This window comes from Helicoverpa zea, chromosome 15, assembly GCF_022581195.2.
Source record: "Helicoverpa zea isolate HzStark_Cry1AcR chromosome 15, ilHelZeax1.1, whole genome shotgun sequence".
Taxonomy (NCBI): domain Eukaryota; kingdom Metazoa; phylum Arthropoda; class Insecta; order Lepidoptera; family Noctuidae; genus Helicoverpa; species Helicoverpa zea.
The window spans coordinates 4,431,080-4,446,178 of NC_061466.1; the positions used below are offsets into that span (position 1 = coordinate 4,431,080).

A 15,099-nucleotide genomic window follows, 5' to 3' on the forward strand; every position below is an offset into this window, starting at 1 on the left:
AGATGGAGGCAGATTGTTTCAAATGGACTTATTATTATGTCGGCGTACGACCTACCGCGAGCGCACGGGATGGGACCACGTACCGACCACTAATCCTTTTTCCAAAACAAAAGAACAACATGATATAATTAATTATCTACCTTATTTTCATAATGTCAGGTATTTTTATAAAAAGCTTTGTATGATTCTTGGAATCTCTAGGCCTAAAGACCACAACAGTTTTTTAAAAGAAATTCATTATTATCTAAAAGCTAAGCTTACTTCCAAAGGTGATCTACAGATAAACTATAGGTACTTATATTGATTTTAAAAATAATACCAGCAAAAAACAAAACCAGATGAAAAAATTGCAAAACATGATAGCTCGTCCAAACCCATTTTGCAGAAGACAAAAAAAAGGAATAGTTCTCAAATGGCCCGCCATTTACTGATTACCTTTGTAATGTATGACTCAACATCCGGCGAAGGTAATAATTTGTCTGTTCCCAACATCGACCTTCATTAGGACAACGGCAGGTACAAGTTTTTTCATCTCGACCCAATGTCGGACCGCCTTATTATCGACTGGTAATCGCTCCCCTAACATACTGACAACACGACTAGCTTTTTATTACTTACCTTCTTTTCGATTATTGTTTTGTATTACTTTGTTATAAAATATGATGATGATTCTATCCTTTCGTGCAGTCAAGGATGGAATAACGATGTTAAATTGGTACCCTCTGTCAAGCATTAACTTTATGATTAAATCACATTGATTGGCAAGAGTGCCTAATGTTGCCTTTTTGTTATTTAGTTATTTTTATATCTCAGTAGGAACCACCTAGAGTTCTTCAGATAAATACTACTCAACATTTAGGTATGTAATATTTAAGCAGATTATAGCTTGTTATATGTTAAACATCTAGAAACGATTTATGGGAATTCACGAGTTCTTTACTTATGAATTGTCCATTGTTCGTATTGACCAGACTGCGGATAAAGCAACGTAACTTCAATACACACAACGAAACACAAATCCAAAGCTTTGGCTTGCTAGCCTATGACAAACAACCCTTTACCACTAGGATTTCGAAATGAAAACATATCTACAACATCAAGATCCGCTTGGCTCGAATAACGTTGTATGAAAACAATTGAACAATACGCTAGTCTGCTAACAAGACGGTAAATCACTTTATGCGACAACAGTTTGACTTAAACCGAAAATTCTCAGAGTGAAATATGAAAAAGCTTTATTGAACCCCTTTGATTTGACTTCTTTGTAAGATTTGCTGGAAGGTTTCCATTTTCGTCCCAAATCCAGGGACCGAATGAAAACTCGTTTGCATAATATAAGACAAGCCTAGTATCGAGACTAAACGCAAATAAATGGTTCCTTCAAGTTAAGACGACAATTTACCGGGTCAACGGAGCCAAGATAAATTTGAGACCAGACCTTACCGAATACAAAATCTGTCGCTTACTCTTTTTGATAAAATACTACATAATAAAGAATTGTAACCTTACCTTAGCCCTACCTACCTCCTTTGTTACATAACCTAATATTAGCTTTATTTGAAAAATATTGTACCTACCTTTAGAAGTTACTAATTCAGTAGCTTTTAGTAGCACAAAACTAGAGTTCAGATACGGAATGGGCACAAGCTTTATGCGGTAACTCATATTTATTTATACCTACGCATCCAAAGTGGTATACAAAGGTGTTTACCTAAGTTATTACAGGAAGTAATTGTCCACAATGCATGTTTATATAATTATTTGATTGATTTTTAAACGTGATTGAAGTGATTATTTACCAATTTCAAGATCATCTCCTAGTAAATATTTACCTTCAATTTCAGTAGTCTTTCCTTTATTTACTTTCCTATGTCAAAACAAAAACATCTTAGTTGCATCAAAGGAAATAAATCGCAGCTGCAAAACTTGTCTTAATACATATGAAGAGAAGTTATGCTATTTATTAGGCACATGCCTATGTCGATAAGTTTGTTTTGGTTCGTAAGCACTTAAGAGAGATAAAACTGAAACAAGTAAAACGGCGAGACATCTAATGAAGCAATCAGTGGATACCTTCATTAAGGGAGTTGTAGTTACTGATTGTTCACAGTATATACGAACTAAACGTTCCTACATATCTGAGCAAACATAACATAGGTGCCTAGTTATCCACACGCACATGTACCAGATCAATACTATATCAGTTACTTTAAAATATTGATACTCTTTTGCTATTTGTTTTATTCTCAAACGACCTAGTTCAAATTATGCAAATTTTATTCCACACGCGTGCGTTTCTAATCTTTATCCAGTCTCTCCGTCGGATACACTATTCAATAGTAAAAGGATGATTTAAATTGGTCGAAACGTTGGGTCTAAATTAAATTTTAACACCATTAATCTATGTAAATTAAAGGCCTACCGATCTGATTGGATGTACGGACCTTATCAATGTTAGTCGGAAATACAATCTGTGGAACACTAATTAATCTGTATCCCTCTTGAACTTTCTATAGGCTATACAATTTCTGCAGACTCTTCTCCCTAACTCAGAATAATTTTAAATTGCTAACGGCACAAATTTCAACAGGCTAATACAGTGTTTGGTTCAATAAATAACAAGTGTTTCTTTTGTCTGAAGTAATTTACAGTTTACAAAATTCAGTGAACTTGTTTTCTACTTAACTTTGGTCCTAACGATGAATGATTCGTTTTAAATTTAATTAGCCTCAGCGATTCTGATGGAAGGCAAAAGAAACTTTTGGTTTGTCGCAATATCTTTTGTGATTCGTCGTTGCGGAGCGGTTATTTCTTAGTGGAGTTAATGCAATCGGTTTAGCGGAGGCTGGGGCCCGGTATTGTAGACTGTGTTTGTGGCTGGTTGGAGATAAAGCCGCAGACACACAAAAGCAGCTGCCCCTCCGCTCTTCGCCTCCTCCCCCCCTTCCCTCTGGCTAGGGAGAACGTTTAAGGCAACGACGATTGCCCCTTACAAAAGGCAGTCGTGACACCCGCCCGTCCTCACCCCGCATTCGACTGCAGAATGGATTCGAAAGAAAACCAAATCTCATTCCGTACCGGCGCTCATTGTTTGAGAATCTTTCACAATTGCTTTTTGAATTTTACTATCCTCCTCAACTATCCCTTGTTATGTTAGCGATTTATCAACAGTCTAACTCGTACCCAATGACCATACAGCCTCTCCTATGTATTGTTTTAACTTTACATATGAAACTATTCTACTATTAGTTACTTTGTGGACTCATTAATATTCTATTCTCGTAACTTTATGTTTAGTAGGTCTATTCACGTTTTTGGCCCAATTTATGATAAATGATGTTATAAAATAGAAAGATAGGTACAGTCAACTTCAGGTCAGTGGTAACAGTTTTATAGGAAAATCGTACTTATTACTATTGAGTTAAGGTGCATGACAGTTACTACTGATGTGCAGTCTACCGTACATAATATGAGGTCGTTTGATTTTTGCTTCAATCTGATCACGAATCAGACAACCATTTTTTCGCAAATGTATTTGACACAGTATCATACGGTTCACAGACATCTGGTGAAAACTAGCACAAGCAAACAAGCTTAAAAAGACTCACACATAACTCCGCGAGCATAAAATTCGCGAGACCGTTGACATTCGCATCCTAATTACCTAAAAAGTATTTAAAGGCGGAGTGAATGACTCGCACAATAAAGGCAGTCCGTTTCCGCGGCTTGCGCTGAACATGTCCCCGTCCGTCGGCGCCAACGCATTTTGGCAACCAGCCGACAGTTGTGATGAGTGCACGTTCCGGCTTATGTACAAACGGAACCGAGTAGCGATGAAACAAACAATAATTAACTCCAACATAAAGAAAACAGTTAGAGCTCAAGGTAATTTCCTCTTTTGTAGCTTGGATTTTAGTAGAAAAACCCCACGCGAAAAATGGGGGCTATTGACTAATGAATGACGCACCTACTGGCATTCTATTAATTTCAACAAAGATCTTTTGATTGTAAAGGGGTGTGGTTCCCGTACCCTTCCGCTATCCCTGGTTAGCACGTGGCATTCCTTTACACCGGGTAGCCCTTTTCTTCCATTGCTTCCCTATTTAGGTAGATTGACTTTTGTGATTATAGTTACATGTTGTAGCTACTTGATTTTATATAAACAGTAAGCAGAAGAACAAAGGCTAAAATGCAGCCCGTAAGAGCGCAGGCGACAGCTTTTATCGTAAAAACAAAGAAAAGCACCTTGCCTAGTCCACACGAAACAAATGCGAAGTATCGCGATTAATGTAAACAGTCCGCACGCGACACTAGACGTCATGCCAACTAATACTAGTGTCGCTAAACTCAAATCTCACTCGAATCTTTGTCGCCACCGACTCGAATAAATCTTCACCCGACTTCTCGAATAGTTTTCAAGAAACTCATCAAGAATATCTTCCAAATGTTAGAATACATTTTACTAGAGAGCTATTACCGAAATATTCCTTTATTGCTAATGGAACACTTAAGATAATAGAAAGCATTGGAGGAAATATATCACCGTTTAGTGGGATATTTAGAAACGCGTTAACCTTTTATGAATTGGTTTGAATAAATCTACAAAGAAAGCAAAATCGACAGAAGCTTTAGTCCTGCTTGAAAATGCATGTGCTACTTAGCAGTTTACTACCAATGACTCTGAAGAAACAAAGAGTAACTCATGATGATAAACTATACATGTAAGTACACAAGTTGCCTGTCGGTTCTCGTCTGCCAGCTGAACAATGAGCACGGCACTACCAGTACCTACAATGTATGTATACCCGTGTGATCCTATCAGACATTCTTTAGAGAAGCTTATGTGAGCAAGGCTGATTTTTTGACAAAATAATTATACCTACTTTACAAGTATGCTTGAATTTAATGAACTTACGCAAGCATAGGAAAAAAAGTCTAGTGAGTTCGTACACGAAAGATTCTTAAAACATGTAATGACTACATAACCGCCTCTTGACATACCTAAACATTTGTTTAATATTCAGCTCATCCTAACAGTCTAGATAACAAGAAAAATAAAGCTATTAATCATGCCGTCGGTATTTTTCTGCAACTTGTTTGCGAATGTATGCTGTGATAAAACTATAATTTATAACTCATAAAGTCATAACGTATTATAAAAGTTTACAACGAAGTTCACCTTTGTTGTAGCATAATAATGTGTCTATTTGTGATAAACTAGCCTTAAGAATTTATCAGAAAGCTTTAAATAGAAATGAGCCCTACTTTTATACACACTACACAACTAGCAATATGGATTAAAATGTTTTGAAGCATAATATGTACATAGATAATTTTGTATGAAGTATATGTAACTTGGATATTATCTAAGATAATATGATATTCTAGGTTGACCTGAACAGCTCTGTATGTTATTATGATAAAACGATGTCCCAAATCTTACGTCTGAGGCATTTATGAACTCACTAACGATCTTCGCTTGATCGCCCAAGCAAAGCAAACCACAACAAAGACTGCCATATTGCACTCCTATGCTGCTTTAACACAGAAAAATCATTGAACGTTGTCATTGAACGTAAGACACATTTTCGCTAAAGTTGTCAATACACTGAATGACGTCAGATATGCCAGTATTTATTGTGACAGCGTGTGACGTCACCCAGGTCTGGCACCAACGACAGCATTTTGTTATCGGATACATGGAAGCGATGGCTCGAGTGACAGCCCCCTTTTGTCCTCAGCTCAGTCTGCCTCAAAGCTCCCATTCTTCCCTCTGGCATCGCACAAACGTTGTTTCAGTAACAATAATACCTACTAGGACAGTATTATCAGTCTTTTGTTTACACTGTATTAGGTAAATACCGGAGTAGACTCGAATCTTATGAAAACAACAAGATATTTTAAGCCAAGCAATCCGTCGAATTAATCTGGAATTCTCCAAATTAGTTAACATTTTAATTGGAATGGAGGCTTATGTTTTCCTTTGTCGTTTTGTACCTTAAGACATAGCTGGATGTATATGGAGAGCTCTCGTGCTTATAAATAGATATCCATAAGCAGAAGATACTCCAAATGAAGTTGTCGCTTTAAATAAATAACTGTGCTCGCTTAAATTTCCTGTTTATTTTTGTCCCCCCACTTCGCACACGAGTGCTTTCTAAACGTGGAGTTGGAAGTTTTGGGAGATTTAAGCTTCAATATTTTAAAAGTATCTCTTCTACTCAAATCTTACAACATTATCTTTTACTTTATCCCAATGACACTGCGTCGTTTTAGGTTGCGCTACAAAGAATTTCATGGGCGCGGTATAGTCCAGCAGTTTTTCTTCTGAACTTGTCGTCATGGATATAGCTACCATTTTTTTTCAGCGACATTCCAGTAATCATGTTACAATTTAGATAATTCTAGGATAAGTTTTCCGACAAGTAAAACTATTGTCTCACAATCAGACCCAAAATATATTTTCATACGTGTACGCAAAATATTTAAAGCACGTAGTTATTAAACAATTAATCTTCTTGTTCAAACAAAGTGTTTATGAAGATGTTGAGAGCTCGTGAATTGTGGTGAAGTGGGCGGCGATGCTAAATGGAACATTTCCTGAAATCTGTTGTTACAACACATGAGTTTGCAGCATTTGCCTCGAAATACCACACTAATTTTATCTCAGTGCAGTGTTAACGATGCGGTTCACTTGTTACATGATATGAACACTCATTTGTAGCGATTTGTTATGATCGCCTGACTTCTTTCATATTTACGCGAACTACATTAAGGCAGCCATTTGGTAATAGGTTTATTTATTTATTTCTGTTCTGTTAGTGCCTGACTGTAAATAATTTATTATGCAGGTAGTCGGTCAATGCCAAAAATTAGGCACTAAATTATTGACGCCAAAACTGATTACATTAAAGCATTTTAATTGTTTAAGCAAACAATAGGAGAATACACCATTGATTTGGAAATTCAAACAAACCACTCAAGGTTAGATCAGTACACTCGTAACCTGGCAATGACCGTTTTAACCACGGAATACTGGGGCTCAAATCCGGTTTGTTCCATTGACATGAAAAGCCAAAGTTTCTGATCATTGTACCATTAGCTGCTCTCACACAGAATAGGTACCTAGTATTGTATTTTCATCATTGTAACCTTATTAACTTGAATTGGAACCCTGCGAAATCTGGAGTGCCGAGAATAATATTCATCGTGCACACTGCACACATAAATAAACATGATTAATTATAATCGCAAGCGACAGCATTTCAAAACGCAACAGAAAATCTGGCAAGGAGTAAATGCGGTATTTCAAAATGAGGTCAGATGTGAACCTTTCAGGTCTTCAAGCGAATGAATAGAAGTCACAGTAATCGTTTGTATTTCTGGGTAAGCCACCCACGCCCGGATTTCCTTGACCAGAATAGTAAGAAATGGTAAAGCCAAGCTTGAATGTCCTGGAAAGTATTCAAAGGAAATAGATCTTTGTATTATTCCTACGTTATCATTAGGAGACCTGGCAACATATCGGCGACGGCATCGCTATTTTTGATTACTCCCTCTTTAGAAACGATTTTATGTGGACGATGCACCAAAAATATAATCTTAATTTCCGTCAAAAAAGTCCGTTTTTATGTAGGTGCTCTTATTTTACGTTACTAACTTTTTGACCTGCGATATAAGCGAAATATAATTCGTGTTACAAAATGATATCATACAAATTATATCAAGCTATTGATTCGTTTCAATCTTACCTCTCCTAAGTTGACGAACCCGTGGTCTCTCGCCACAGCATCGGCAGCATCCTTCCCTCCCGGTATGTGGACGGCCCATGTAGGTGTATAGTGCGCAAACGTAGTTTCCAATAATGATAAAATTGACACCAAAATGGTCGACGATAACACGGCACCCCGCGCCATCGCACGCACACTCTCACACTCACCGGCTAGTACTTGTCAGCATTGCACACACACTTTCAAAAGTATTTCTTGTTTCAACCAAGTCTCGAATTAAATATTCCTTGTAAATGTAACGTAGAGATTGTTGCTATATTCAATCATACGGCTGTACACATTGTTTTTACTGTAAGAAAAATATATTAAGGTTATCCAGTCAGTGGAAACCTGCTCTAAAGCTGATAGAATCAGCTGACACAGATAAACCTTTACTAGAGGATTGCAAGCATGTATCTTCGACGTGGGCCACATTGAAGATCTGCTATGTCACACGCAATAGAGCTACTGAAATGGGACCATTTGAAATGTGTCATTAAAAGGGACCGACTCGGGTTACCAATTACGGCTGATATGTATTTGTTTGATGACTTCACATAGAGTATAGGATTTCCTAACACGTCCGTACAAGAGAATTAGCAATCAATCGGAAATCGGTTTCCGCCGAATTAAAACTTGGACGAGCGTACGGCCTTTGGCAATACTTCCACAATAAGTGGGTCAAGTATACATGAAGGACAAAGTGTAGACCCCGATAGAGTTCCCTGTTATGCCGTTCTTTATTACCGTATCACCGGACAACCATTAATCACAGTGCGTTTCATCGGGCATACTTCAACCTACTTTGGCGAGAGCATTGTTATGTCTGACGTTTGCCCTTTTTCTGTATAAACAAGACATGGATCATTTCCGCGCGTCTGGACGGGTTTTCTATTCACTTTTTTTAATTTAGAAAATATTTTATTTTTGTGAGCCTGCGTGGAATGGAATTGTGGTTTGAGATTTTTTGTATCAGCTTTGTTTTGGCCCATATGGTAGCTGCGTGGTGCGTCCTATACAAAAGCGGTTTTGGTTGTTTTGTTTATTTATTATCATCTCATAAAGGAGTTCAGGGCATTTTTTTTGCAACTCGCACAACTTCTGTAATTTAAACGTGCATTATATCGTGTGTCGTTTTCCATTGAATTATCATTCTCTGATTATACCTAATTTATACGTCTTATCTTGCAAAAACTAAGTAGCTATCAATAAATTTATGCTTATTGTTATAATTTATACACTAATTAATGAAATTTTTTACTGACTTAAATTAATGTGGTTTTTTAAAATAAAGAAGGAATTTAGAGTGCAGATTTTTTAACCCACATATCAACTATTGACAAATCACTAGTTAGTAGACTTAGGAAATGTTTATTCGTTACATTGATAACCTCTCCGTGTACCACAATAGATATTTCATACAAACGCTTGTTATTGTATTCTTGTTGTGAGATGATGTCAGTTACTTGTTATATGTTTGTGTTGTTTTATCTACCGTAAACAGATTATCTTTAGGCACCTAAAGTATATCCATTATCTGAATGCATCGTGACACATCCTTGTTTTTTTAATAAGTATTAAATAAAAATGTAACGGGATTATTTGCAGATAAGGATATCAATTTTTTCAGACAGAAGTGCACAATATTGTGGTGTGTAATGTGTACCTACATTTTGAGTTTGAAATCCAAATTTTGTTGTATGTTTTTCACTGGTCATATGTGGAAGATAAAATAAAGCAGCTTGTTAAACTGCTTCTCTACTGCTAGGTCCAACAGAAGAACATACACAAAAACATTTGGCTCAATAGTAATGAGCAGTCACTGTGCGAATTCATTTGTCTTTAACAATTACCACGTTACAATATTTGCATTTTAAAAAGTAGGCCAGTCATACCTTTAGCTGTGAATGCACGTTTACCTAGTCTGGCGGAGTTATTTACAGTTAGCATCGACAATAATTTATCAAGCATCGCATGCCAAACTAGCTCGTAATTTGCATAGTTATTTAGTTTAAAAAAACATTTCGTTCACTAAAGACAATCTACTATCAAAAGACAAGTTTTTATCTTATCTGTATCCATTGGTTCGCTATGTAAACATTCGGTTTTGTGACTAATCGTCGCCGCAAGCATTTCGCGTGCAGCCCACGTCGAAAGGCGGATACTTCATCGGTGGAATCCGATGGGAAGGACCAAGATTCCGTGGCACTTAGACAATAGTAGCCGGTGAGAGTCGGCGCCGCTGTGACGAGCGTTCACCTCTCGCATCCCGCCTCCCTGTTATCACTTTACGCTTTCCTAAATGAGTTTTTATGACAAATTCCTCACGTGTTTATTGGCAGCAACGATCACTACGTTACACTGTGATGCACTACAGTCATTACTGTACACGGCATAACTGTCAAATGGCGCGTGAATAATCCGTCGGCTCGGCACAAAACACGGCCGTCACGTCCGCGCACGTGATGCTGACTGGTTGGTTTGCTACTTTGCTCTCGGCGTTCGCCGCGATTGGAGGCCGAGACGACCGCTCTACCTTGCCACACTCGGGGAATTTACCCATAAATGGGGAAATTTCATACGTCTCCGGTATATGGCAGTAGATTGAAGACAATATTATTTTGTAAACATGTATTGTTTCAATGATTGAATAATTAGCACTCGTATTTAATGAATGGAAAATACACGGTTCAACGATCTCTCTCGTTGACATTATTCTTTGCACAAGCGTTTTCAAACATTATATGAGTACTTTAGAGAGAAAAATGTAACTTGAACTGTAATGTAGGATGGACGTGAATTATTCTATTTAATATAAAGATATTTATACTACCTAGCTATAAATGTCGATATTTCAGAAATAAATCTTTATTTCTCTGTGTAGACCCCAGTATTATAACTACCCACGCTGTATTGTACGCGAACGGAATAAGTTATTGAATGTATTGGTCAAGGGCGCACACTGACACTATTTTTTTCGTATGCGAATGTTTTGAAAGTATATTTATTAATTGGATTTACACATCCATATCCAATTTAATTGACTACCTACCTGAAATACTGCAAGTGTGTACAAAAATTAGGATTAGGTATTTTACACTCAGGGCTTTGATATCTATGTATCAGACTGTACACACCGAGAAGGAGCCCCGAAACTTGCAATATAGGGGTCCCAAAATAAACAATGTGTTCACAAAAGCTACTTTAGAATTAAGTAGTTAACTTAATTCCGGAACATTGGGGTCAAAATAGTGGGGTGAAAATAATCAATAGCCGATCATACATCGATCTTAATTTGTGGTCACAGAATTAAGATTTGATCAATAAATAGCACTATTCCAAACCAACTAAATAAACTTATGTAAGTAATGTAAATGGGAATAAAATGAGGTCATGCGTCTAGACTAGGTAGCTGAGGTTGCCTATTTTTATAAATAACTGAAAATATATTATTGGTTTCGAATTTTAATTTCAGTTCCAAAATAACAAGCAGGTAAATAAGAAAAAACATTAATATACATCAATATAAAAATCTTTGTGGTGTTTTCAGATACCTAATTCCGTCTAAATGTTGCATTTTCGATGCAATCCAAAATTAGATAAATCACATGAAATTCCGGCGTCAGATTGATTTGTAGCATTTCCCGAGGAAGCCACGCCTTGCTTTGCTCCAATGTATTAATAAGACATCGGTTTTATGCTAAAATACACAAATCTCCACAGAAACATAAACATTATATTATATATTTCTGCCAAACTATCCCTTGAGAACCCTAAAACATTCAAGTATTCGTATAATATAACGCAAAAGGTTTTCTTGCCTTTGAAGAAAAGAAATGCTATTTGAGTCCTATAAATATTAAAACTTTGGAAACATTACTATCATGCCCAGAGAATTCGTTAGTATGTATGATTTATCCCGACATTAAGCATTATGTTTATTGTAAGAGTTATGCTTAGATGAAAATATTAAACTTTGAAGTGTTCTTCAGAGTTGGTATCGTCTAGTCTAGCCGACTGAGGACATACACTTTGTAATTCTTTTTTTGTATTTCTTTTCTTATAAAGAACGGTTAACCCGTTTTCGTTTAAGTTGTTAGCAGGTTAAGATCGTACTGTCTTTTAATGAAATTAAATGGAGGTTTATATTTTTTACCAATTATCATCTCCGCGATAACCTACACCTGCATCCCGTGGGAACTACCATCTTCCCGTACCCGGATAAAAAGCAGCCTAAGTTATTATGCGATAAGAGCTATGAGCCATTAAAATTCGTTCATTAGTTGTTTTTACATATATTTGTTTCATAAGAAAAAATATCCATCCATCCAAACCTTTAGGTTCCTTTTACATGCATAATATGTAGTATGAGACTAACTTGAAGACATTGTAATAAAAAAAAACAATCAAACGTTGGATGACCCTAAAAGAAGTCCTGGATCCCACGTTTATAATATTATAGTCTAACCATGATATCACCTTGAGCTTACTGTGGTAGATAATAACATATACCATATAGTGCGTGAGTACAGACGCAATGTGGTTTAGCCGCGTGCCAAGTTGCGGCCACGATGACCAAAATTTAATTAAACTCACTTCAGTACCTATTTCATACAATAGAGGAATCAACCTATGTATAGAGCTCTTGTGGTTTTAACAAACCTTATAAAAACTACTAAGGTCAATGACGCGATATTTCATAATCGACATTTGAATAACAATTGAACTCCGTTCAATGCCGCCTGAGAAAAAATGTACCTACTATCAATCACGTAGGTCCTTAAACCAAACAGAGAGTTTCTGTAAAAGCTTTACTACGAGATAATTGAATTGAAAATCTTGAAATAAGAAAATATCCTACCGTAGTAGCAATGTCACACGTGGAACAATAAGTAGAAAAGCTCAATTACTAAGTAGCAAATTAGATTTTTTAATATTATTAACAATGGTAGTTTAAATTAGTAAAGATAAATACATTGCATCGCAAAACAAAAGCTGAAAGTTAAAAATCATTGATAGGATAAGTTTCAGTTTTAGGAAAACAGAAAACTGATCCAGAAATCCATTACCAGCAGTTTGGTTTTTATTTTTTTACTCTGATTAGGTATTTTGTATTAGTACGTGCTACCCAACAAAAAAATGGTAGTGATTTTTATATTCTGTAAATTGAAATTTCAAAAAAGTTGGCCTATTTTTAAAGGATATCAAAAAAATGGGTATGTTTAAGTCAAGTTGAAATAGGTTGAACGTACGTAGGTGTACATATTATGGCAATGACCTCCACGCGTTAATTTCTTCAAAAATGTTAGCAAAAAGTGAACACAAAAAACGAAACGGAACATACCTAGTAGAAACGGCAACATATTTTGGTTTTACAAACCGTTAACACCGTTACGTAGACCACTACCTACTTGTGACTTGTATTGACTCACATTGGTATGATGTTTCATAGGTATCTCTCTATGAAAAAGGCATGGTATATTTTGACTACAGATATTTATGGAGCTGGTTAAAACAAAAAAATGAGCTTTCAGTATGAAGATTATGTTACGAATCAGCTACACTTTATACAACCTTTCACTTAAGAAAGCTCACAGCATCATTTGTTTTCTGAATCGTTACACTTATTATCCTTGGGGATTTTCTAAAGACTAGCTGTGCTTTTACAAAATAGGTGCATGTTTTTTTTTAAGACGTGTCAACCGTTTATTTAATTTTTTTGTAAGAACTCCATAGGTAGATAGAGTCGCACAAAAGTAAACCTTTTCTACCCGGACCTATGATTCGAAACAGGACCTACAATGATTTTGATTTACTCCGTAACCCTTATTTGTTTAGATTTTGTTTACTATACTATGTACATCGCATATAGAAGCTCAGTAACACATTCTCTTTTATCTCACTACGATATTTTCAACATTTTTCTGAAAGCTTCCTTCTTTTTGCAGACTGCCGCTGTGAACGCTCACAATGTCCACGCTTTTACCCGATAAAGGGGAAATGTAACAGCGTGTAAGGCGAGTGCGAATTTTAATGTTTAGTTTTCTGTGCAGCATGTTATTACAATCTTTGATCCGAGAGTGAGACTGAAATGCTGAACGTCAAAGCTAAAGTCGTTTCTGTATTTGTGAATAAAAAGTTGCCGTCTCGTTTGCTCCCAAAAATGGTGAAGATTAACTCATGCAAAGTTCTTGAGTATACATCATAGGCAACGATCATTCGCTGAAAAAATTATAAAGTAATATAAATAGAAATTCAATTGGTCATTTACTGTATTTTATTTTCAATGTTATGTGCATTGCTTTTACGTAATTTTCGGTTTAACGTGCAAGCTTTAACTTTCTTTTTTAAGCTTTACCTAAGGTGTTTGTAGGAAGATAAATATCAAAACATACATCTAGATATGTGTAGGTAGACTATTTTTAACAGAGTAGACTGTGATGAATTTAGACACCTAAGTATATGGAAATGTGTCTACAAATAATATTTTATCTTTTACGAGAAAATATATCTCTAGTAAATTCCCTCAAGGCTAAATATTTCGAGCTTGGGACGTGGCGTTGCTACCCCAATATTAAATTTTGTTTTAATCTAGTTTAATCCTAATCTAAACGTCGCTTTCTTGCGTACCTACAACCCCCACCATGATTGATTATAAGTCATGCATTAGGATCATTGGAAGTAATTCCCAAGTAGTAAGTATTATTAAAGCCTGTAAAATCAATATGAGTAATCTGCCTGCCTTACGATGCCGATAAGTTAAGATATCTAATTCTCTCATGAGAACCCCATACTCATCGCGCTGCATATTGCCGTATTAGAAAGTGCAGTACAGGATATTTTTTAACTTCTGAAAGTCTGCTGCCCATCTCCGACCAAGACATCTAATATCCTACTTGTTGCTGTGACATGTTATACCACCACCAGTCGGTAGTAAGAGCCTCGCCCATTTTTCAGCAGGTTGTACCACGGGAAGATGAGGCTGGTAATTGGGGCGGGACGATGATGGGTCTACCCCTTACGGGAACCTAACTCGTGTGAAATCCTATTTATTGAAAAATTTACAAAAGAGCATTAGTATCAATTTTAACACGAGAAGAAGGACTACCTATTCAATACTAACTCTTTAAGTAATACTTTGCCACGAGCCAGTACAGTCGTGTGTCTATTATATTATATTACACGTGACCCGATTTCTATATTTACAATACGCATTTCACTTAAGAGAACTACTTCGTCATACAGGTTTTCCCGCTCTATTGTCAGGGTCTGCTTCGCATAAAGGAAACTGGTCGTGTAAATAAACTTCTTAAATGCGAGCATAAAGTGT

General features: G+C 36.3%; 1 protein-coding gene across 5 annotated transcripts in view; it reads right to left on the reverse strand.

Moving 5' to 3' along the window:
• Window positions 1–10,239, reverse strand: part of LOC124637143 (furin-like protease 1) — a 161,607-nt gene extending 151,368 nt beyond the window's left edge. For 2 of the 5 annotated variants that reach the window (XM_047173493.1, XM_047173489.1), the window contains exons 1-2: window positions 10,098–10,239; window positions 7,752–8,079 (exon numbers count right to left, since the gene is read on the reverse strand). In XM_047173493.1, the coding sequence (XP_047029449.1) occupies window positions 7,752–7,916 (165 nt within the window). In that variant the 5' untranslated portion in view covers window positions 7,917–8,079; window positions 10,098–10,239. Of the gene's footprint in view, window positions 1–7,751; window positions 8,080–10,028 lie in introns of those variants that run through there. The other 3 variants (XM_047173491.1, XM_047173490.1, XM_047173492.1) reach the window with 3 other exon arrangements.
• Window positions 10,240–15,099: the final 4,860 nt, after the last annotated feature.